Source organism: Dama dama, chromosome 31, assembly GCF_033118175.1.
Source record: "Dama dama isolate Ldn47 chromosome 31, ASM3311817v1, whole genome shotgun sequence".
Classification (NCBI taxonomy): domain Eukaryota; kingdom Metazoa; phylum Chordata; class Mammalia; order Artiodactyla; family Cervidae; genus Dama; species Dama dama.
The window spans coordinates 12,083,215-12,108,802 of record NC_083711.1 but is presented as its reverse complement, the minus strand read 5'-3'; the positions used below and the strand labels follow the sequence as shown (position 1 = coordinate 12,108,802).

Genomic DNA, 25,588 nt, shown 5'->3' with positions numbered 1-25,588 from the left:
TAACTGTGGATAAAAGTAAAAATTAGTTTGAAAGCAATTATTTAAAGGTGTCTTTTTTAATATCAATATCTTACTGAATCAGTTGCGCACTTTATTAGTTGAGCTAAATTAAGTGAACTCTTTTTTTTTTTTTAACCATCAACTATAGCACCAATTAATGGGTGGATCCTTTCACATTTTTATCTTATCAATACTGATAATTTTTTGAGAGGATACTTAATAATTGAGCCCCTGTTACAAATTAAGAAAATAAAAATAGAAACATGACTAGAACTTAGGATGCTGCAAAATATACACTGATGTCAGTATTTTCCACACTTGAGTTTCCAGATTTTTAAAAGATGCTATTTCTTTTTTTTATTCTGCAACATGTGCTTTTAATTATGTTAGATCTATTTAAATATGACAAATGTCTCAGAGACCTAAGATGTATCAGTTACAGTTGTAATTTGCATTCATTTCTGGATGATCTGACAGCTTCAGATAGATACAGACCTTGAGTCACTGGAATTTACAGTAAGACTAGAAGTTTAACTGAAAAATAAATTAATTCTGTATATTTATATTTTTAATGTATTACATGAGTTATTCAATACAGTTTTACCTGGAGATGTACCTATCTTAATTGCCTTTTAAAATAGTAATCACGTTTCTTTTGCTCTCTGGCACTAGAATATAGTTTTTATGACAATTTCTTTTTTTAATCCAAAAGCCTTGTAGAGCCAACATATTTTCTTAGATTCTTTTATTTTGTTTTCTTTTGAATTTTTTATTTTGTATTGGGGTATAGCCAATTAACAATGCTGTGATAGTTTCAGGTGAACAGAGAAGGAACTCAGCATATATACATTTATGTAAAAGATGTTATTTCTCATAACTGAGCGCTATGATTGGTGGGCTTTGGAGAACTGGGATAAATCCATCAAGTTTTCTTTACTACAGCAATTCTTTGGGATTTTAATATGTTAATGAATACTTCCAATCACCAAATATTGAATTATGAATATAACATGAATTTCCCAAACTTATTTAATCACAAAATTATTTTAAAATATTACTTCTTTGGAATATTGTTTATTGGGATACATTTTGGGAAATGCTTAACTGAATCATGTCAGTTGATGTTAAGCTATAAGAGACAAGGCCTTATAAAGTAAGTTTGGAAGATCTTATGATGTGCAACAGTGTTTCCTAGAAATTCTACTAAATTCTAATTTTTTTTCTTAACAAAGATTTTTAAATGGGAGCATTTGGTATTAATTAAGGCTGCTCAAGATTCAACTTAAGGTACCTCTTGTGGTCTACTTTCTTAGGGAATTCATTTTAGTAAATTTAGAAGCAGTAAGCAGCTCTGTGTTTATTTGTTTTTCTTACAATCAATAATGTTAATTATGCATTGCTATTTGTATTTTATGGGTCTCTCATGTGGCGCTAGTGGTAAAGAATCCATCTGCCAATACAGGAGACATAAGAGACACTGGTTTGATCCCTGGGTCTGGAAGATCCCCTGGAGAAAGAAATGGCAACCACTCCTGTGTTCTCGCCTGGAGAATCCCACGACCAGAGGAGCCTGGTGGGCTACAGTCCACAGGGTCACAGTCAGACACGACTGAAATGACTTGGTACACGTGCATTTGTATTTTAAAAATAATGTGTATGGAACTACATACATGTTGTCTTCTCTGGTCTGTGTTCCGATATGCTTCACACAAGGCTTCTGTGTGAGCTAGCTTGATCTTAGTTCTGTTTGTATATAAGATTTCCAGAGCTGTCTATATCCTTGGAGATACTTAGTGACTCAGCCATCTGTTTTCCGGAGAGATTCTTTTCCTGATAAACCTCTCTCCCTAGTCACTTGCCATGAATGCAGGAGAACTGGTAAGGGAATGTGGGTCACATAGAGCAGACTCATTAGACTTTTCCCCATAGATGAGCCCTTTTTTTGGACTAAGTTCATGAGGACCCCCTACACTTGTCTTGGAGTGAATTCACTGCTTTGCAGGCCTGCTTATCCCCTGGCAAAGTGGCAGGACACACCCTCTAGGCATGCCTGAGTATGCCTGCTCACTAGGAAAAATAGAGTTTGTTACTAAGGTAGCTCTTACTTCTACTCTCTCTGTCTATAGTGATGTTGATACACATGCTTTGGATAACTGTCATATTAGAGCCTAACAAGATATCTTTAAGGCACGGTGTTCATTCTCATTTTTAAAATGAGCTGAATAAGCCACACAGGGGTTAAATCATTTCCCCATAATTCAGTTCAGTTCAGTCACTCAGTTGCGTCTGACTCTTTGCGACCCCATAGACTGCAGCACACCAGGCCTCCCTGTCCCTCACCATCTCCCGAAGCTTGCTTAAACTCATGTCCATCGAGTCAGTGATGCCATCCAACCATCTCATCCTCTGTTGTCCCCTTTTCCTCCCGCCTTCAATCTTTCCCAGCATCAGGGTCTTTTCAAATGAGGCAGTTCTTCACATCAAGTGGCCAAAGTATTGGAGTTTCAGCTTCAACATCCGTCCTGTCAATGAATATTCAGGACAGATGGCCCTGAGGGTAGATGTAACTAATTGACGGTCAGAATTAATAATCAATGCCTCATTTTGCGGATATCCTAACCCCACCAAGAAGGCTTATTTGGCTTCTCTTAAGAACAGAGTTTTATTATAACATTTACAAAAGTCTGTTTGGCAAGGTCACAGGATTGCTTCTCTACAGGTCTACATTATTAACCAGAAAATAAAACAGAAGACAAAAATTTGGCTAAGCACTGTTCGTTGTAGGCCTGCCAAAGGAGCAGAGTGGCCGCTGGAGAGGAAGGCAAGGTTGGACACCTAAAGTCTAACTGACCAATAATTCACACTGGGAGTATGAGCAAAGGTGGAGGAAGTGAAATGCAGCTCTGAAGAAGGAAATAGGAAGGGCTTGGCATTTGGGGAGGGATTATGTTATATGAGTCACTGAGTAAAACCCAGGAAGGGAGAGGTTAGTTAAAGAGAAGGGAAATGAATCAGTTCCATGTTGCAGAGACAAGGATTAGAGGATAGTGTTGGAAAATCAGAAGAAGAAGCCGTAGATTAAATTCAGGTAAACTTTTGATAAGGCCTTGAATTTATTTTTCTGGAAACGTGGAGTTCAATTACATTTACAAAAATGTCAAATTAACCAAACAAATCATTCTGCTGTTGTCAGTGTCTTGCATGCAATGCATTTACTTGGCATATATTTTGAGGTCATTTATTGAGATAGGTGCTAGACCAAACACAGAAAAAAGTAAAGATTTTCCTTTAGACTGTTTAAAGTTGAAAGAAACAAGAATCTATGTATAAGTAAATACCCTCACCTCATAACTCTGGAACAAGAAAGGATGCATTTGTCATTGATCATAAATGTTTGATTCCCAAAAAGAATCAACAATGCAGAAATATTCTGACAGGTTCTGGCTTATGAGTAACAAAATTTTTTGAAAAGGAAGTCTAGATAACAACTCAATCTGGCTGGATTAATCAATCCAGGAAGACTTGTAGGTGTGGGAGGAATTTTTTCTTGATCTTCAAATGAAAATTATGTTTCCAGACAGTGAATAATAGTGTTTAAATATAGACACACTGGCTTGAAGTAACAGAAGGGAAGGAGATATACCATAAAAATACTAATCATAAGAAACCTGAAGTGGCTATATTAACATCTAGCAAAGTGATCTTAAAGACAGTACCAGAAACAGAGTCATTCATAATGATAAAACTGTCCACTCATCAAGAAGGCATAAAAGTCCATAATATATAGGCACATATGAGCAGAGTTTCAGAATAAATGAAGCAAAATCTGGCAAATATATTACAAATAAAACCACAAATAAAGTTAGAGATTTTAGTATTCTCCTTTCAGTCATTGATAGAACAAATTTACTATAAAAACAGTATGGGTATAGCAGATTTGGGCAACATCATCAAATTTATTTAAATTTTCTTTTATATAACAGAATATCCACGTGAAAAATGTTCCGTCTTCTCAAGAGAGCAAGAAAACATTCCCCAGTATAGCGCATGTGCCAGGTCATTAAGTGCTCAGACGCTCAGTCACCTGAATCTTTGCGGCTCCATGGACTGTAGTTCGCCAGGTTCCTTTGCCCGGGGGAATTTTCCAGCAGCGTGGTAAAATTTCCTCACTCACTGTGTTTCTTGCTCAGAGACCTTGTGGATGTCTCAGGCAGCAAGACATCTTTCCTTTTTCTCAACCGCCAACTGATCCACGTGGATCAACATGAGAGGGGATGAGCATGTAGCCCTTAAGAATCCCACCTTAGCTTCCACACTCTCAATTTCAGCTCTTCTCCATCTCATCTTGAACTGGATGTCCTTTCTTTGCAAAGTGGTGTTTCTTTCACCATGATGCATTCCTTCCTATATGTCTACCCTCTCTTCAAGACATAATTTAAAATTTCACTTAGTTTACTATCTAAAATCTTCCCAATCCACTTTTACCTGCACTGAACTTTGTAAGCACAGACTACGTATTATTATTTAACTTTTTTTTAAAAGCTTTTTTAATACATTTATATCTTGTATCCCCCATTGTATTAAAATCTCTGTGAGATCAAGTGTCACACTTTATGCTTCTTTGGAAATATTGCCTAACTAATTTCTCAATAACTACTTGCCAAGTAGGTATAATGGGTGAAAGTGGAATGGTACTTTTCTTTGTTTCATAGCTCTAACTTTCTTGTACAGACATATCTTAAAGATGTTTCACATGTGTCTCTATATTTTACAAAGACAAATGTTCTAGCAAAAAATGAATTGCTATTTCAGGTGAATTTTGCTCTACTGTAAATATTCAAGAAACAAAGGTTGAGCAGGGAATTGGAAGAAGGGAGGCAAGATTTTGAAGTGATGTTTCAAATTTACTTTCAAGATAGGGATCACAATGGTTTAAATGAAACAGTCCTTAATATGGATTCTAACACACAAACTTTAGGATTATGATAATTCTAGATGGTCATTGCTTAAGGGAAAAAACAATTAAATGATTATGAGTTAGGAGATGTGAGTTTTTACATTGTTAGTTAATAAGGAATTGTGAGAATTGTATCATTGCATTGATTTGAGATTTCAATTCTTCACATTTAAAATGAGTAGTTACGCTAAATGTCATGGAAGGTACCTTCTAAGTTTAACCTTTTTCTGTCTTGTGTAGTTTACATTAGAGCCTCACTGCTTGAAGCACTGTCATGAAACAATAGCAGTGATGTCACTTGGGAGCTTGTTGGAAATACAGAATCTCATTTCAGAGCTTAGCCCGGAACATGTATTCATGTTAAAGTTAAAAAAGCACTATTCTAGAGTGGGCTTCCAGGGTGGCTCATTTGGTAAAAAATCTGTCTGCACTGCAATGCAGGAGACCCTCGTTTGATCCCTGGGTCAGGAAGATCCCCTGGAGAAGGAAATGGCAACCCATTCCAGTATTCTTGCCTGAGAAATTCCAGGGACAGAGAAGCCTGGCAGGCTACCATCCATGGGGTCACAAGAATTGGACAAGATTTAGTGACTAAATCATCACCAGAGTGTGTATGTTAAATTATACCCAAAGTATGTTGCATATTTTTCTTTAAAGTTTAAAAAACTAGTCATGAACAAGAACAACCTGTTATTTTCCCCTCTGAAAGCTTTATGTTAGAACAGGTGAATATTTGTTGTGCATACTGTCATCCTCTTGAATTTTCATTGTATACATAAGAAAGCATGGTCTTCCACTCTTCCAAGCTTCCATCTTCACTTGCTTGTTTCTGTTCTGTGAATGTGAGGGAGTTTGCTCTTGAGAGGACAAAAGCAATACATACTTTCGGAATGATAATATTTTATGTATTGGTCTCAGGGCTGTAGTCTCTATTTTCCCTGTACATCCTAACTGGATAATAGACTAAATTATATTGGCATATCTTTCTGAAATGAGTAAAATATTTGATTTAATTAGTTTTTCCTGTTTCATTGTTTGACATTAGCTATAATTAATGTGTAAAACTGGTTGTTACCATTCTGAGTTTCTTAATAAAAAACAGCCTTGGAATTCATCCTTTTTTCTTTTCCTGTAAGACAGGAAGCTTTGTTAGTTACTTACCATTGTTGGTGATTTTCATCATGTTATGTTAATTCTCTCCCTGTATGACATTTTTCTGTTCAATCAATTTCTTATACAATGTATTCATTTCAGTCACTCAGTCATGCCCGACTCTTTGCGACCCCATGAATCGCAGCACGCCAGGCCTCCCTGTCCATCACCAACTTCTGGAGTTTACTCAAACTCATGTCCATTGAGTCAGTGATGCCATCCAACCATCTCATCCTCTGTCGTCCCCTTCTCCTCCTGCCCCCAATCCCTCCCAGCATCAGGGGCTTTTCCAATGAGTCAACTCTTCGCATGAGGTGGCCGAAGTATTAGAGTTTCAGCTTCAGCATCAGTCCTTCCAATGAACACCCAGGACTGATCTCCTTTAGGATGGACTGGTTGGATCTCCTTGCAGTCCAAGGGACTCTCAAGAGTCTTCTCCAACACCACAGTTCAAAAGCATCAATTCTTCTGTGCTCAGCTTTCTTTATAGTCCAACTCTCACATCCATACATGACCACTGGAAATGACATTAAAAAAATCATTCAATTAAACATTTATTCATTTCATTGTTCAAATGGATTTCCTTTCATGAATTGCTTATTTCATAGATCAACTAAAACAATAGACTGATTGATGGAATGTTTTGACATTACATTGATGTAAGCTTTGTAGTTAATTTCTCTCTCCTTCAATACTCTTACAAGCTAAACTGAGAAAAGTGTGCTTCAATCTGTCTGTATTCCCATATTAAACAATCTTCCTGTTTGTTAAGTTGCTGACATTTTTATTACTCTTTAATTTACACCATTTTGTTCTTATATATTTAACACTACTAAGATCTTCCTTTTCAGCAAATCCCTCTTCCATCAATTCAAGTGCAAATGAATTAGTTACAAGGCATAGTATACTGTGATAGAAAGCTATAACCACCTGAGTTTAGAAAGCAGGATTTATAAAGCTACTCAACAGTATGCCTTCTCATGAGAAGATCTCTAAGCAGGTCAGTGGACCACTGACCTCAATTAATCCATGTATGTAACACATCTCTCATTTTGGAGTGTTTCTCTCTCTCTTTTCCCCCTGATCAGTTTTGTTCAGTTCAGTTGCTCAGCCGTGTCGACTCTTTGTGACCCCATAGACTGCAGCATGCCAGGCTTCCCTGTCCATCACCAACTCCCGAAGCTTTCTTTCTCCTTGATACCTAGAAAGAAACTTGCAGTTTTTCCATTCCATCACACACAGCAAGCCAAAGACTCATTTTTGCTACCTAGCCCAAGTCCACCATTATACAAATTAAATTGCTATCCCTCAATCATTATGTATTATCTCCATTTGGACTTTAGAGATAAAATCTCACTGATGAGAAGGACCCAGGCACAGTCTCTGAGTGATTATCCATTTCTGTATTCACAGGAAATAACTACAATGAGTGGATCTTGTCTCCATTTTAAAAACCAGCTTACAAATAGACATAGATATAAATCTATTCTGATTTATTAACAAAAATAAAAATTTTAGTGTCCAAACTTACTTAACAGGGGACTTCACTGGTGGCTCAGATGGTAAAGAATCTGCGTGCAATGCAAGAAACCCAGGTTCAATCCCTGGGTTGGGAAGATTCCCTAGAGAAGGAAATGACAACCCACTCCACTATTCTGGCCTGGAGATTTCCATGGACAGAAGAGCCTGGTGAGTTACAGTCCATGGAATCGCAGAGTCTGACACAACTGAGTAACTAACATTTTTACCTTAATAGGGATTCAGGAATAGAAATCTCATAATTTGGGTTAATAGCATCATCTTTTTCCTTTGTTAAAAGTTAAAAAGCATAACATTAATTACAAAGATCAGAGTTTCAAATCCCAAAAACAATCTGCTGCTAAGCTGAGTAGCATTTGGAAATTGGCAAGTGAGATGATTCTATCAACAATTGTCTTCAGTTGGGCCCATTTGTATGTCTCCTATTCTTATCCTAATTTAGATTTGTATTGTCAGCTAGCTACAGATTATCCCATTGCAAACTTGTCACATATTCCACGGTGGCTCCACTCAAATACAAAATAACCATTACTAATATCAAATAGTGGCCTATATAACTTCTAGAAATAGTCATCTTATGCTTTAAATACTGTATTTGAGGTATATAGATATGTCCTAAGATAGTATTGGGGAGATACTGTTTTTCTGATATTTTGAAAGTGTATGCAAATTTTTAAAATATCCTAATAAAGTATTGAGCTATTTTTTAAAGGAAAGTAAAGATGTAGAGGAAGACTGAAAAGTGTAGGACTTTTTTTTTTTTCTACATTTTTTACCATATGGGCATTTTAGTGAAATAATTCTTGACCAAAACACTGATGTTAAAATAAAAGATTTCATTCTCATTTTTCTTAGAAATCAAAGATTTAGTGTTGAATGGAAAATATATTGCACAATATAACAAGTAAACACACTGCAGAGTGGTTTCTTTTGTCGGAATAGGTAATCTTGATGTTCCCGTTAATGACTCTCCCTGTCCACACCTCCTCAAATACCACACAGTTTCTCCATTTCAGCAGCGTTCACTCAGTTACATATTCTTGCTCTCTGTGTAGCCATTCCTCACATATCACCATCACTTGAACTGCTTTCATTTCATATCTTGTACTACAAATTCTTTCATACCAGTGTCTCATTTTCAGTTCATTCTCTTTCCTCTCTTGAACCAGATCTTCATTTTCATTATGATTTCCAATTCTTTTATAAATATATTTTCTTTCCATCTCATAAGTCCCGCCTGGTTTTACTTCTTTATATCCTTAATTTTACAATCATTACAACAGTGATTTTAGTGAGGACTTGTCATTCACCATCTCCTTAGCCTGCTATGCTACCGTAATAAATATATGCACTGTCTGAGTACATTCTTCCTTTACCTACATTGGCTATCAAGCATTGATATAAGAAAAAAAGTAAATAAAGAAGTCATAATAAGCAACTAGCAATACCAAACATCTGATTTTTTAAAATACAAGATTTTTATTTATTTATTTTTTTTTTCAAGAGCTATCAATCTGTGTATGTAATTACACTTGCAATGCAATAAATACGAGTATAATTGATATGGACAAGATTCACTTTAGCCTGAGTAGATGCTACTAATCCTAATACATCTAATACCACAAATAGGTTTTCAAATAAGTTTACTGTCCTCTGTTCCCACACAGAAAGGTTTTGGTTCCTCTGAGAAGCGTTTGTGTCCCAAACAGCACTCAGCTTTTCCCTCTAATGATAGAAAATGTCCCGCCCTCCTGATACAAGCCACCATCACAAGATGCACAGATCAAATCTGTCTATTTTACCCATATCTCTGCTTCCTTTGTAACATGGAAATGTTTTACCTGAAAAAAAAAAGACAAGAGGAGGCAAGGCTGAAAAGGATACTTTCACAATAAAACCACATGTAAAAGAATTGATTTTGTCTCTTACATCTGGATTGCAATTTTCTTCTAAGACCAAGTAACGTGGTCCTCACATTGTCCATTAAAATCAGCAGTTCCTGGGGAAGGTTTCAAATGTCAGAATGTACACTGAGAAAAATCAGCTCTTAAAGTGCTCTGAAAAATAACTTGATTCCAGGAAACAAAACGGAATATAGTAAATGGTCAATTCTACTGGGAATAGCAGAATTCTACCAGGACTAGAGAATGAGTTGAGACTAGTATAATTTATAATAATCTTAAAAACATATATTTTCAAAAATGTTCAAAATGAAAAACACTGTACTGGAAGGTGTTCTCATAGTGTTGGAGGTTCATACTGGGATCTTTCCAGGGTGATGGTTTTAATAGTAATGTTGGAGACATTTGGTGAACTTTCAGTCACAGAGTTGCTCACTTGAAGCTAAGTTGCAAGAAACTCTCAGACCCTCTAGAAGTAAGATATATTTACATGTGATGCTTTCAGATTCTATTCTCAGGTGCCTATGTGCACTGTGATTAAGCCCATACTCTGAGGGTATGATCCCATGATCCTGAGCAAAAGGCAGTCCCATCAGGGGAAACTCGCAGAGTACTAACACGGTTTTTATGTCCAAACAAGATGGAGACTCGAGACCCCTTGAGGACATCCCAGACGTTGATGGTATAATCATTGTATCCAGCAAACAGCAGGCGACCACTGAGGGAGAAGTCCACGCTGGAAGCTCCAAAGATGATACTCTCTTTGGAATAGATGGCAACTTCCCTGTCTGCCCGGAGGTCATAGAGGCGACACGTAGCATCATCTGATCCTGAGGCAAAGACATCTCCACTTGGGTAGTACCGGACACTATTGATGTCAGATTCGTGTGTTTCAAAGGCCTGCACGCACTGTCCAGAGCGCATGTCCCACACCATGGCTTTCTTGTCACATCCCCCAGACACGAAGGTGTTCCCGGTTTCCGACGGGGCCAGGTCCAGGCAGAGCACGTCAGCCCCATGCCCATGGAAGCTCTGCAGCAACTGCCCGCTCTCCACATCCCACAGGGCACACGTGCCGTCGCCACTTGCTGTCAGGATCTGCATGTCAGAATTGGTGAAGCTGCAGGCTGACAGGTAGTTGGTGTGCATAGCAACAGACTTCTTTTTGGCAGCCATGTTTTCATTTTTGTCGAATGTCAGTGGATACACAGAACATTTATTATCCAAACCACCACATGCAATGGCACATCCCGATGGGGCATAGGCACATGCCATCACCCATGTACAGGGCATTGTGACTGCATGCTCCTTGTTAGTGGTGAAGGAATCCCACACGATCACTTTCCCATCCTGAGAGGAGCTCACGAGCCTCCTCTTATCCTTGCACCAGTCCATGCACAGAACCTTGTTCCCGTGGCCTTTGAGGGTCCTTCTGGTCTTCATGACAAACTGCCCCAGGGCCTCCACGCGCTCGGCCACCTGGTGCAACTCCACGTCGTGCAGCTTGGCCCGCTCCTCCTCCAGTTTGCCCTTGAGGCTCTCGGCCTCGCTCTTGAGCGACGCCAGCGTCTCGTTCTCATGCAGCCCGTCGGCTGCCATCTTCGCGCGGGGACGCGGCGGGAGGGAAGCGGGGATGCGAGTTAGCGGGCGGCGGAGGCCGGGCCGGCTAGCGGGCGCCCCTAAAATACAAGATTTTTAATTTTTTCAGCAGTTCTACTGAATCTCTGTGATAAGTAACTGAGTTATTTTAAAAAGACAGAATAGACATTATTTTGCTTCAGAAATAACCTCAAAACATTATTGGCTTAAAATAATTCATGCGATAGATTCCATGCTAGTTCATGTGGGTGGGGGAGTGGCTTTATTGACCAGACTGACAGTCTTTGGCCTTTAATGCTGCTTTCATCCTAAGACTCTAGGATTCTGTATATCTGTATGTCAGGAAAGGTGAGATAAAGCTATCAGTCAGAAGGAGAATTTAAAAACTACTTATCTTCTACAATATTCTGACGCTTCTCACTCTCCCTGCAACGTAGGGCTCATTTTTATTTTTCTAACTCTCAGTGGAATGCTGATCCCACTTTATCTGGTAAACAGATGCTAAACCACACATGTCATCCATTCCACATTCCTTTGGCATATTCACTCATTCTTTCTTCTCTTCTGATTGCCAGCATCAGTTCAATTACAAAGAAGTTTAGAAACAGGGGCATTCATGGTTGATGGAAAACAAAGAATGTCTACTAAGACAATAGGACTAATCCACTCTTGTTGCTCAGTTGGTAAAGAATCTGCCTGCAATGCAGGAGGCCCTCGTTTGATCCCTGGTTTGGGAAGATCCACCTGGAGAAGTAAATGACAACCAGTATTCCAGTATTCTTGCCTGGAGAATCCCATGGATAGAGGAGCCTGGCCGGCTACAGTCTATCGGGTCACAAGAGTTGAACACGACTTAGCAACTAAACCACCACCATGAATCAAAAACTTTGAGAATTAATACAGTGTAATATTATTATGCCAAAGCCTTTGACTGTGTGGATCACAATAAACTGTGGAAAATTTTGAAAGAGACGGGAATACCAGACCACCTGACCTGCCTCTTGAGAAACCTGTATGCAGGTCAGGAAGCAACAGTTAGAACTGGACATGGAACAACAGACTGTTTCCTAATAGGAAAAGGAGTACGTCAAGGCTGTATATTCTCACCCTGCTTATTTAACTTATATGCAGAGTACATCATGAGAAACGCCAGGCTGGAAAAAGCACAAGCTGGAATGAAGATTGCCGGGAGAAATATCAATAACCTCAGATGTGCAGATGACACCACCCTTATGGCAGAAAGTGAAGAGGAACTAAAAAGCCTCTTGATGAAAGTAAAAGAGGAGAGTGAAAAAGTTGGCTTCAAGCTCAACATTCAGAAAACCAAGATCATGGCATCTGGTCCCATCACTTCATGGGAAATAGATGGGGAAACAGTGGAAACAATGTCAGACTTTATTTTCTTGGGCTCGAAAATCACTGCAGATGGTGACTGCAGCCATGAAATTAAAAGACGCTTACTCCTTGGAAGGAAAGTTATGACCAACCTAGACAGCATATTAAAAAGCAGAGACATTACTTTGCCAACAAAGGTCCGTCTGGTCAAGGCTATGGTTTTCCCAGTGGTCATGTATGGATGTGAGAGTTGGACTGTGAAGAAAGCTGAGCGCTGAAGAATTGATGCTTTTGAACTGTGGTGTTGGAGAAGACTCTTGAGAGTCCATTGGACTGTAAGGAGATCCAACCAGTCCATCCTAAAGGAGATCAGTCCTGGGTGTTCATTGGAAGGACTGATGCTGAAGCTGAAACTCCAATACTTTGGCCACCTGATGCGAAGAGTTGACTCATTGGAAAACCCCTGATGCTGGGAAAGATTGGGGGCAGGAGGAGAAGTGGATGATAGAGGATGAGATGGCTGGATGGCATCACCGACTCAATGGACATGAGTTTGAGTAAACTCTGGGAGTTGATGAAGGACAGGGAGGCCTGGCGTGCTACGATTCATGGGGTCGCAAAGAGTTAGACACAACTGCATGACTGAACTGAACTGAATATTATTATGTTAGGTACTAAGAAAATCATTTAGGTAAGATGTACAGGCTGTAGTGTACAGTAGGAGTCAGTGTCAGGGACTAGGACATCCCATTAAATTGACTGAAGGCAAGTACATAAGAAGAGTAGGGACTGTAATTTTGCCTTCACAACAGTAGACAATGGCCCAGAAATTGTGTTAACGTTTGTTATCAATTTTTGGATTGGTTCTGCCAATACTCACTCCAATCTTTTACAGAGTGTAGAAGATAGAAGAACAAATTTGCACATGCCATTTGCAGTGATATGGATGGACCTGAAGATTGTCACACTAGTAAGATAAATCAGAGAAGGACAAATATCATATGATATCATTTATATGTGAAATGTAGAAAAGTGGCATAAGTGAACTTATTTACAAAAGAGAAGCAGAGTTACAGTTGTAGGAAACAAACTTATAGTTACCAAGAGTGAAAGGGAAGGAGGAAGGGATATTGGGATTGACATACACACGCTTTTATGTGTAAAATAGGTAACTAATAAAGGTTAGTCGCTCAGTCATGTCCAATTCTTTGCAGCCCTATTGACTGTAGCCCACCAGGCTCCTCTGTCCATGGGGTTCTCCAGGCAAGAATCCTGGAGTGAGTTGCCATTCCTTTCTCCAGGGGATGTTCTCCATTCAGGGATCAAACCCTAGTCTTGCATTGCAGATGGATTCTTTACCATCTGAGCCACCAGGGAAGCCTAATAAGAACCTACCATATAGCATAGAGAACTTTATTCAGTACTCTGTAATGAATATGGGAAATATGGGAAAATGAATATGGGAAAAGAATCTTAAAAAGAGTGGGAAAAGAGTGGAGATATATATATATATATATATATATATATATATATATATATATATATATATATATACACACACACACACACATATAACTGATTCACTGGGCTATATAGCAGAAACTAGCATAACGTAAATCAACTCCACACCAATTAAAATTAAAAAAAAACAAACAACCTTCTTCTACATATACATATGAGTTTGGGATCTGACTTATTTACATTTTTCGTGTGTACTCCCATGAAACTTGCATGAGGAACAGAATCACTGAGGCAGATGTGGCGAGATATATCCAATCTGTAGACTCAGATCATGGTAACAATGGCATATTTAGCCACTTTTTTGAAGAACAATAGCTCTGCAAGACAGGGAACACATGCATAAGTGTGTGCTTAGTCACTTCAGTCCTGCCTGACTCTTTGTAATCTTATAGACTGTAGCTGGTCAGGCTCCTCTGTCCATGGGATTCTCCAGGCAAGAATACTAGAATGGGCTGGTGGCTCAGATGGTAAAAGAATCTGCCTACATGCTATAGACCTGGGCTCAATCCCTGAGTCAAGAGGATCCCCTGAAGGAGGAAATGGCAACCCACTCCAATATTCTGCCCGGGGCATCCTATGAAGAGAGGGTCCTGGTGGGCTATGGTCTATGAGGTCACAAAGAGTTGGACATGACTGAGCAACTAGACTTTCACTTTCTTTCACTTTTCCTTCTGCAGGGGATCTCTGTAATTATGATATTTCTCCCATTTTGGGCTTGGAGTATGGGTCGTGATTATACCATGTCTCCATCCCTCCTGTTTCATTTAGCTCCTTTTTTATATCTTTAGCTGTGGAAAATCTTTTCTTCTAGTCTTCATGTCCTTCTTATATACAGTTGCTCTATAAGAAGCAATTTTGCTGCACCCACAAGAACAGGTGAGTTCAGGGTCTTCCCATACTGCCACCCTGGCCATTCATCTGTTTCAAATCTCAAGAGATGAAAGTAAGTTTTCATAAACTTAAACAGAGATGACTGTTTTGGAGCTGCTATTTTTAGAGATCCCCCCCCCCCTTTTTTTTCCTAAAGCAGTTCAACTTATCTCCTGATATCTGGTAAATTTATTTTCTCTATTCCAATAAACAGGGAATAACAAGTTATTTGCTTTCATTTGGAAAGTGGAGTAAAATATCTTTGGGACCTTACTTCAGAAGTGCATCAAATTTCTGGCTTTGTCCAATTTATCCCTTAGGAAAATTTTCTATGTTTCTACAGGGCACCCACCAGTCTACTATATTGGCAGTATCACCTGACTTATCTGATGAACAGGGAAACTTGCTTTATCACACGGCCTGAGTAATTGTACAGTTTCTAGATGTAGTAACTGTATGGCCTTTATGACCAAGTGGATCAGATGCTATGTAAGGATAATGAAAGCTTGAGAGGAGAGTAAGGGTGAAAAATCTTAGAATTGGATATAAAGCCATTTTGTTTTCAGAAACTAATTTTTCTCTCTTTGAGATAGCTCTTGGATTGCTAATGGGCCATAGCAGACACAGCACATATGGGTTCAGTGGGACCTGAGATACCCAATACCAAGCAGTTAGCACCACCAATTCATGAAATAAGATATTTAAGTGGTATCCCACCATTAAGCAAAAATAATAAAATAGAAAGAGGTTCAAGTGATTCCTGAGAGCACAAGTAATGTTAAGTCGCTAGAAGACTCCTCTTTCTTGTCTGCCTGCTTCTGCAGCATCAGATTGATTCCTTCAGCCTGTATTATGACCTCACTGAGAATTTCCTATGACCAACTGATCAAAGAGAAAAAAAAAAAAATTGAGCTGATTTACAAGTATGCTATTTACTCATTAATTTAAGCAAACAAATATCAAGTGAGTCTGTTTTTTCTTAGGTCTTATTCTAGACTCTGAGATACAGCAGAAAGTCGTACAGTTATTGCATCTAGTAATCGTACAATTACTCAGGCCATGTGATAAACCAAGTTTTCCCTGCGCGTCAGATCAAATCAGTTGATGTTGCCAATACAGTAGACTGGTGGGTGCCCTGTGGAAGCATAGAAAATTTGCCTAAGGAATAAATTGGACAAAGCCAGAAATTTGATGCACCTCTGAAATAAGTTCACGAAGATACGACTGACTCAGGAAATACAAATATTCCTCACTATTCAAACTCATGATAGGTGGGTGGGATGGGTGAGGGGTGGGAGGAGATCCAAGAGGGACGGAGTATAGGTGTGCATATAGCTGATTCATTTAATTGTACAGTAGGAACTAACACAACTTTGTAAAGCAACTATACCCTAGTAATATTATATATATAATAAATTATATATGACACATTTTATATATGTTATATATATTTATCTATATATCCTATGTTTCCAAACTTTCCTTTACTGAATTCAAGAATTATCCTTATATGATTTTTTTTTAATTTTCAGGCAATATTTTCACCAAAGTCTTATTATTCATTAGACAAAGCACAGTTATCTGTGCTATTCCTACCCACATTCATTAATTAAATATATTTGGATTAATTACATATATATGAACATTGAGAGATATTTGTGTATAATATATTGTTGTTATTTAATCACTAAGTCATGTCTGAGTCTTTTGTGACCCCATGGACACCAGTCTCCTCTGTGAGATTTCTCTTTCTAGTATCCCAGGCAAGAATACTGGCGTGGGTTGCTATTTCCTTCTGCAGGGGATCTTCCTGACGCAGGGATTGAACCACCATCTCCTGCTTGGCAGGTAGATTCTTTACCGCTGAGCCACCAGGAAAGCCCAATATGTTAGCCCAATATGTTAGTAACCCAATATGTTAGTAAATACTTTGGTGGTAAATAAGATTCCCCTGGAGAAGGAAATGGCAACCCACTCCAGCACTCTTGCCTGGGAAATTCCATGGATGAAAGAGCCTGGTAGGCTACAGTCCATGGTGTTGCAAAGAGTCGGACACGACTGAGCAACTTCACCTTCACCTTCAAGGCAGAGTAGGAGAGAAGCAATTTCCAGACTTGGGATGGGAGACTTGCATTTTACATAACAGAAGGTGACACTTGAGAATTTGATATTTAAATAAAGAAACTGAAGGAGTGATCTAGAGAGATATCTGGGTGGGGTAGGAGTGGTCAGGAAGTAGCATTCCAGACTGAGTGAGCATCAAGTAGCAAGTTTCTGAGTTGAGCAAGATTCCTTTGTCCTAGGACAACAAGGGTGTTGACATAGTTCTAATGATGTAATGGAAGAAGACTGCTGGTGGGTGATGTCAGAGAGGTTTGAGGGCATTGGGATTACAGAAGACATGAGAACCCACTATAAAGATGGAAAGGAAGACCATCAAAGGGTTTAGGACAGAGAAGCAGTATTTATTTACTTTACTCAAGCAACCTTATATGCCAGACATTATCCTAAACATTTTACAAGTATCAAGTAATATATGGAAATTTTTTATTACATTTTTATTTCTATTTTACAGATAAATAAACAGACACCAGAGAGATTAAGTAACCCATGCAAGGTTACATGGTGGGTAAGTAGCAGATCCCATCAGGTCTAGCTTCAGACAACATGATGTTGGCCATGACTGTAGGTTGCCCCTCTGATTGAATTTAGATTTTGGATAGGTAATTCTGACTGCTGAGTTGAGAATTATTTGTAGAGGAATGATAATAAAAACAAGAAGACCAGTTAAAAGGCTATTGTTAAAATCTAAGCAAGAGAAAAGATAAGGTGTTAGTGGTAAGGGAGAGGCATGGTGTCCAGATTCAGGGTACATTTTAAAAGTGGAACTGACAGAAATTATAAAGTGTGAGATGGATTCAGCAATCATTCCAAGGTTTTGGGGCTAAATGATCAAAAGAATAGAACCATCATATGCTGAAATGAGGAAAATTGGGAGAGGAGTGGAAGGAAACGCCTTTAAGAAAGAATGAAGGCCATCTTCATCTCTTCAATATTGGAAATGTTAAATGTAAGAGGTGTGTGTGTGTGTGTGTGTGTGTTTGTATGTTCAGTCGCTCAATCGTGTCTGACTCTTTGTGACCCCATGGATTGTTCCCCATCACACTCTTCTGTCCATGGGATTTTCCAGGCAAGAATACTGGAGTCACCTGGGAAGATTAATGAAAAATACTTTTTGGAATTCAATAGAAGACAATTGTGTATGTGAGTAGGAAGTTCAGGGGAGAGGTCTGGCTGGAAATTTAGATGTTACTTTTTAGAACACAGATGGTGTTGAAAGCCATAAAGATGGAAGAGAAAACTTTAGGAATTATTATTAAAAGAAATGAAAAGTCTAAGAATCCCAGTATTTGGAAGATAGGTAGGTGAGGAGAGCCTTTTGTCTTCCACTCAAAAAGGGGGCTCAGATGGTAAAGCATCTGCCTACAATGTGGGAAACCCAGGTTCAATCCCTGGGTCTGGAAGATCCTCTGGAGAAGGAAATGGCAACCCACTCCAGTATACTTGCCTGGAAAATCCCATGGATGGAGGAGCATGGTAGGCTACAGTCCACGGGGTGGCAAAAAGTTGGACACAACTGAGCGACCTCACTTTCACTTTCTTTTCAGAAAAGAGGGCTGGGAGTTAGATAAGAAGCTACAACCTTGAAAATAGGAGGAAAGCCAAGACAGAGTGGAGCCTGGGAAGTTAAATGAAGGAATGCTTAGGGTAAATTCAAGTTAGTACTGAGGTTTCTTGGCTGAAAAAACCAAACACAAAACACAAGCAATATTGCAACATATTCAATAAAGACTTTAAAAATGGTTCACATTAAAAAAAAAAAAGAAAACTCTTTAAAAAAAAAAAGAAATAAAAGTGTGCTTAGACTGAGTATAGGGGAATAATATGAATGGAATTCGAGATAGCAGGTATTTTCAGATATTTGCAGAAAAATGGAAGGAAGCTGGAATGTGATATCAGAAGAGAGCTCTTTTCTACATGCTTATATATTTATGTCAATGATTCAACCAAGAAAGTTAAAACTGATAATTTAGGAGAAGCAGAAGAACATTTCTTGAGCCACTTAATTAAGTAAGCATGATTGGATGAGATGTAGAATCCAAATACAGGGGGTCCTTGGTGAAAAAATAATTTATCACAAGTACAAAGGAAGACACTGTATATAGATCCATGTATCAGTTCAGTTCAGTCACTCAGTCATGTCCGACTCTTTGTGACCCGATGAATCGCAGCACACCAGGCCTCCCTGTTCATCACAAACTCCTGGAGTTTACTCAAACTCATGCCTATCAAGTCGGTGATGCCATCCAGCCATCTCATCCTCTGTCATCCCCTTCTCCTCCTGCCCTCAATCCCTCCCAGCATCAGGATCTTTTCCAATGAGTCAACTCTTTGCATGAGGTGGCCAAAGTATTAGAGTTTCAGCTTCAGTATCAGTCCCTCCAATGAATACCCAGGACTGATCTCCTTTAGGATGGACTGGTTGGATCTCCTTACAGTCCAAGGGACGCTCAAGCGTCTTCTCCAACACCACAGTTCAAAAGCATTAATTTTTCAGTGCTCAGCTTTCTTCACAGTCGAACTCTCACATCCATACATGACCACTGGAAAAACCATAGCCTTGACTAGACAGACCTTTGTTAAAGTAATGTCTCTGCTTTTTAATATGCTATCTAGGTTGGTCATAACTTTCCTTCTAAAGAGTAAGCATCTTTTAATTTCATGGCTGCAGTCACCATCTGCAGTGATTTTGGAGTCCAAAAAAATAAAGTCTGACACTGTTTCCATTGTCTCCCCATCTATTTCCCATGAAGTGATGGGACCAGATGCCATGATCTTAGTTTTCTGAATGTTAAGCTTGAAGCCAACTTTTTCACTCTCCTCTTTCACTTTCATCATGAGGCTCTTTAGTTCCTCTTCACTTTCTGCCAAAAGGGTGGTGTCATCTGCGTATCTGAGGTTATTGATATTTCTCCTGGCAAACTTAATTCCAGCCTCTGCTTCCTCCAGCCCAGCGTTTCTCATGATGTACTCTGCATATAAGTTAAATAAGCAGGGTGACGATATACAGCTTTGACATACTCCTTTTCCTATTAGGAACCAGTCTGTTGTTCCATGTCCAATTCTAACTGTTGCTTCCTGACCTGCATACAGGTTTCTCAAGAGGCAGGTCAGGTGGTCTGGTATTCCCATCTCCTTCAGAATTGTTCACAGTTTATTGTGATCCACACAGTCGAAGGCTTTGGCGTAGTCAATAAAGTGGAAATAGATGTTTTTCTGGAACTCTCTTGCTTTTTTGATGATCCAGGCATAGGTAGACGTTAGCTGTAATCTGGAAAGCTTTTGTATTCTTTCTCCATTATCTTGATTTTTTTTTTTCCCCTCATAGAGTAAGGCTTTCTGTTGGAATGAAGATGGAATAGGAGATGGTTGTGATTAGCTTCACAATTTAGTTTACAGATTACATGAACAAGATCGGGCTGTGACATAACTAAAGTGAAACAAATGTCACCAAGATAGGAATGTTAGGTAGTTAGAATAGGGAAAAGGAGTCCAAAATGGCGGTGGCTAAAAGACAAGGAAGGGGAAAGCCTGTGAAAATAGAACAAAGGAAGGTCCGAGGACCGGAGTGAGAACCTCAGGTAAAACAAACAACGCTCCTGCCTAAGCCCAATTTGCATAGACAGGCCCGGGGGAACAAAAAACATAGAAAAAGAGGAGCCAAAGCCCTCTTCACTCTCTCTCCCACCCGATGGGGTGCTCTTCTCTTTGCGTCTTTGGATCGACATGCCCTCACACCTTGAAGATGGATTTTCCTGCTATCATCTAAATTAAATAGAGCTGTAACACTGAGCTGTAACACTGACTTATTTAAGAGCTATAACACTGGTCTGTCTAAGACCCAATAGCTGTGACCCGCCGAGGGGGCTTCAATATCCGTCACTCCAAATTTTTGTTGTGACGAGACAAAGAACCGAGGAGCATACACTCGCCTGACAGGAAGGTAGTGAGTCCCTGGATCTCATGTTGTTATTGTAGGACAAGTGCCTTGTGCATTATCTTAGGTGAGAACATGCTGTTTTTGGCTGGAGTAAAAAGTTCACATGAGGAAGTCTTAGAGAAATGAAATTGGAAAGGTAAGCAGAGGCCAGATACCAAGAGCTTAAGGCCATTTGAAAAGTAATTTGCTCTTTATCCTGCTGTCCCAGAGGAAACTAGGAAGATTTTAAGCCAGGGGATAACATCCTTAGATTTTTACTTTTGAAAGATTAACCTCTCTATTGTGTCTATCTCTCTTTATCTATTGTGGATAAGGTATTTTAAAAAGAGTCTAGAGATAAAATTAATTGAGGTAATCATGCAACAGTGCATGCAATGAATTTGAAAGACTAAGAGAATAGTAGCAGAGGTAGAGGCAGAAACAGCTTCAAGATATATTGAGGATGAAAATATGGCAAGGATTATTGACTGATTGGAGTTGAGATTAAGGAAAGGTGAGGTCACAAGGAAGTCCTTGAACGTCTGCCTTTTGCGCCTCAGTGGAAGGTGGTGTCATTCCACAAGTTAAGAGATACTGTGAGAAGAACAGGTTGGAGATGACAATTATTTCTGTTATATGTAAGTAGCACTGACAGTGCATAGATGATGTGTAGATGGATATGTCTTGTAGACGCCTCACCTGCAAATCTGAAGCTCTGGATAAGAGTCTAGGTGATGAAAGAAATAAAAATATTTAGTTCATTGGTGCATTTCAAGTAACTGAGTTAGACAAAATGCCTGAGAAAGAAGGTAGAATGGAAGTAGAAAAGGAAAAACATCTTGGTGAGCATAACATGAAGACGCTGTTGGAAGGAAAGAAGCCAATAGAAAATGGCCAGGAAATGATGGTGAGAAAGAAAAAGGTAAAAACCAAGAGCCGTTTTAGAAGAGGATCATTGTTCATGATTGTCAGATATGGCCTGGCAAAGTGTTAAATAAGCACTGAAAAGCGTTCTTTGGATTCAATCACCCTACCATCAGTAGTTTCACTGGTACGGTGGTGGGGTGGGACGGAAGTCAGTTCGTAGTTAGGTAGCACAGTGAATGGGGAAGGCAGGAGGATAAAGAACAATGATAAATGTAGAATAACTTTGACTATTAAGAGAAGAAAAAATGTGGTGAGAAAAAACTCAAGAAAAAATGTTAAATAACGAAATAGAGTTGAGTGTATGTCTATGCTCACAGAGAAAAGAGACCAAGAAATGAAAGATTCACAGTGAGAGAGGAATAACTGATATATAAAACCTGGACTAAATTGGAAGAAGATAAGATCTATAATGTGTGTATACAGCTGAGTCACGAATGAGAAAAGTGATTCTGTTTATCTGAGATAAGAATTGAGGAGTGTGTGTGTGCGTGTGTGCGGTTAGTCACTCAGTCGTGTCTGACTTTCTGTGACCCCATGGACTGTAGCCTACCAGGCTCCTCTGTCCATGGGATTCTCCAGGCAAGAATGCTGGAGTTGGTGGCCATTTCCTTCTCCAGGAGATCTTCCCAATGCAGGAATCAAATCCGAGTCTCCCTCATTGCAGGCAGACTCTTTACTGACTGAGCCACAGTAAGTGTATATATATAGACAGAGAGAGGGAGAGAGAAAAGACTCTAGCACAGGGAGAAAGTTGATAATTCTGGAAAAAAAAAGAATTGAGGGTTAGAAGAAGAGGGCAGTAACACCAGTCTCATAGTTTGGAAGTCAAGGGAGAAGTACAGAACATGGACGGGGGAAGAGTCAAAAGTCAGTGTAGTCGGGAAGAAATAGCTATACCAATATATTTTTCACATGCGTGTCATAATTCTCTTTGCCTACATTCTGACATTTTCCCAGTGACTTCAATATAATTGTGATTAAGCTATCAACATTTATGCTCTTAAGGCTTTGACTTATTTTTTCCCAATAATGCTAATATTCTCTCAACCTAATCTAATCTGTATCTCATTTGTCTTTGTAACCCCAGATTAGCTCATCACATGGCATGAGTATAAATGGACAAATGATGAAGACAGTCAGTGAATGAATGGGATTAAAAAGCGAGGATGGAATAACATAATCTTAAAATTTATGAATGAAGCCCCTCAATCTGTTGTTAGAGGGAGGTCCAAGAATTTTAAAATAGTTTTCTATATAGCTTTACGCTTGTACTGAGTACTTGCTAATATGTTTTAAAGATTAAATTGTATTCTTGTTTAAGGCTTTGACAGTTAGCCAGATGTAGAAAATATTTCAATAGGACAATTGCTATATATGAGTTTTTCACTTCTTCAATTAAAAAAAGACAAACTGAGTACATATTGTTAAAGTTTTCATTGATGAAAATATAAAGAAATGTGTCAGTGAATATGAAATATTACTCTATGTTCATTTTATTATCAATCCTTAGCATCATTTTCAAATGTGCAAATTCAAATGAAATATTAAAAATATTCAAAATTATTCTAATTTACCTAATAAGCTAAAATATTTAGGTAAAATATAGAAAACTATTAAGCATGTGATTCAATATCACAATAATCCAAGTCTATGCCCCAACCACTGTTGCTGAATAAGCTGAGTTTTAATGGTTCTATGAAGCCTTACAAGACCTTCTAGAACGAATGCCAAAAGAAGATGTCCTTTTCATCACAGAAGACTGGAATGCAAAAGTAGGAAGTTAAGAGATACTTGGAGTAACAGGGAAGTTTGGCCTTGGAGTACAAAATGAAGCAGGTCAAAGGCTAACAGAGTTTTGCCAAGAGAACGCACTGATCATAGCAAACACCCTCTTCCAACAACACAAGAGAAGACTCTACACATGGACATCACCAGATGATCAATACCAAAATCAGATTGATTATATTCTTTGCAGATGAAGATGGAGAAGATGTATACAGTCAGCAAAAACAAGACCAGGTTTGAAAAAACAAGGTGAAGTAGCTCAGACCATGAACTCCTTATTGCAAAATTCAGACTTAAATTGAAGAAAGTAGGAAAAACCACTAGACTATTCAGGTATGACATAAATCATATCCCTTATGATTATACAGTGGAAGTGACAAATAGATTCAAGGGATTAGATCTAATAGAGAGCCTGAAGAACTATGGGTGAAAGTTTGTGACATTTTACAGGAGGTGGTAATCAAGACCATCCCCAAGAAAAAGAAATGCAAAAAGGCAAAATGGTTGTCTGAAGCGGCCTTAAAAATAGCTGTGAAAAGAAGAGAAGCGAAACGCAAAGAAGAAAAGGAAAGATATTCCCATCTGAATGCAGAGTTCCAAAGAATATCAAGGAGAGATAAGAAAGCCTTCCTCAGTGATCAGTGCAAAGAAATAGAGGAAAACAATAGAAAGGGAAACACTAGAGATCTTTTTAAGAAAATTAGAGATACCAAGGGAAGATTTCATGCAAAGATGGGCACAATAAAGGACAGAAATGGTATGGACCTAAGAGAAACAGAAGATATTAAGAAGAGGTGACAAGAATATACAGAAGAACTAGACAAGAAAAGATCTTAATGATATATATAACCACGATGCTGCGCTCACTCACCTAGAGTCAGACATCCTGGAATGTGAAGTCAAGTGGGCCTTAGGAAGCATCACTACTAACAAAGCTAGTGGAGGTGATGGAATTCCAGCTGAGCTATTTCAAATCTTAAAAGATGATGCTGTGAAAGTGCTGCACTCAATATGTCAGCAAATTTGGAAAACTCAGCACTGGCCGCGGGACTGGAAAAGGTCAGTTTTCATTCCAATCCCAAAGAAAGGCAATGCTAAGGAATCTTTAAACTACTGCACAATTTCACTCATCTCACATGCTAACAAATTAATGCTCAAAATTCTCCAAGCTAGGCTCAACAGTATGTGAACTGAGAACTTCAAGATGTTCAAGCTGGTTTTAGAAAAGGCAGAGGAACCAGAGATCAAATTACCAACATCGTAGGATCATAAAAAAATCAAGATAGTTCCAAAAAAACATCTAATTCTGCTTTATTGACTATGCCAAAGGCTTTGACTGTGGATCACAACAAACTGTGGAAAATTCTTAAAGTCTACCTTACCTGCCTCCTTAGAAATCTGTATGCAGGTAAAGAAGCAACAGTTAGAACTGGACATGGAACAACAGACTGGTTCCAAATAGGAAAAGGGTTACATCAAGGCTATATATTGTCACCCTGCTTATTTAACTTCTATGCAGAGTACATCATGCGAAATGCTGGACTGGATGAAGTATAAGCTGGGAATAAAGATTGCCGGGAGAAGTATCAATAATCTCAGACATGCAGATGACACCACCCTTACGGCAGAAAATGAAGGGGAACTGAAGAGCTTCTTGATGAAAGTGAAAGAAGAGAGTGAAAAAGTTGGCTTAAAACTCAACATTAAAAAAACTAAGATCATGTCATCCAGTCCCATCACTTCATGTCAAATAGATGGGGAAACAATGGAAACAGTGACAGACTTTATTTTCTTGGGCTGTAAAATCACTGCAGATGGTGATTGTAGCCATGAAATTAAAAGATGCTTGTTCCTTGGAAGAAGAGCTATGACCAACCTAGACAGCATATTAAAAAGCAGAGACATTACTTTGCTAGCAAAGGTTCATCTAGTCAAAGGTATGGTTTTCCAGTAGTCTTGTAT

At 38.8% G+C, this 25,588-nt stretch overlaps 1 protein-coding gene across 1 annotated transcript; it reads right to left on the bottom strand.

Moving 5' to 3' along the window:
• Positions 1-9,815: 9,815 nt before the first annotated feature.
• LOC133050038 (guanine nucleotide-binding protein subunit beta-5-like) lies at positions 9,816-11,222 on the bottom strand. Its single transcript, XM_061134154.1, has one exon. The coding sequence runs from the start codon at positions 11,146-11,148 to the stop codon at positions 10,087-10,089; it is 1,062 nt and encodes a 353-aa protein (XP_060990137.1). The 5' UTR covers positions 11,149-11,222; the 3' UTR covers positions 9,816-10,086.
• Between the last annotated feature and the right edge of the window lie 14,366 nt (positions 11,223-25,588).

What these genes read in the sequence shown, in the direction of transcription:
- LOC133050038 (XM_061134154.1), bottom strand. Translation starts at nt 11,148, where the DNA reads ATGGCAGCCGACGGGCTGCATGAGAACGAGACGCTGGCGTCGCTCAAG.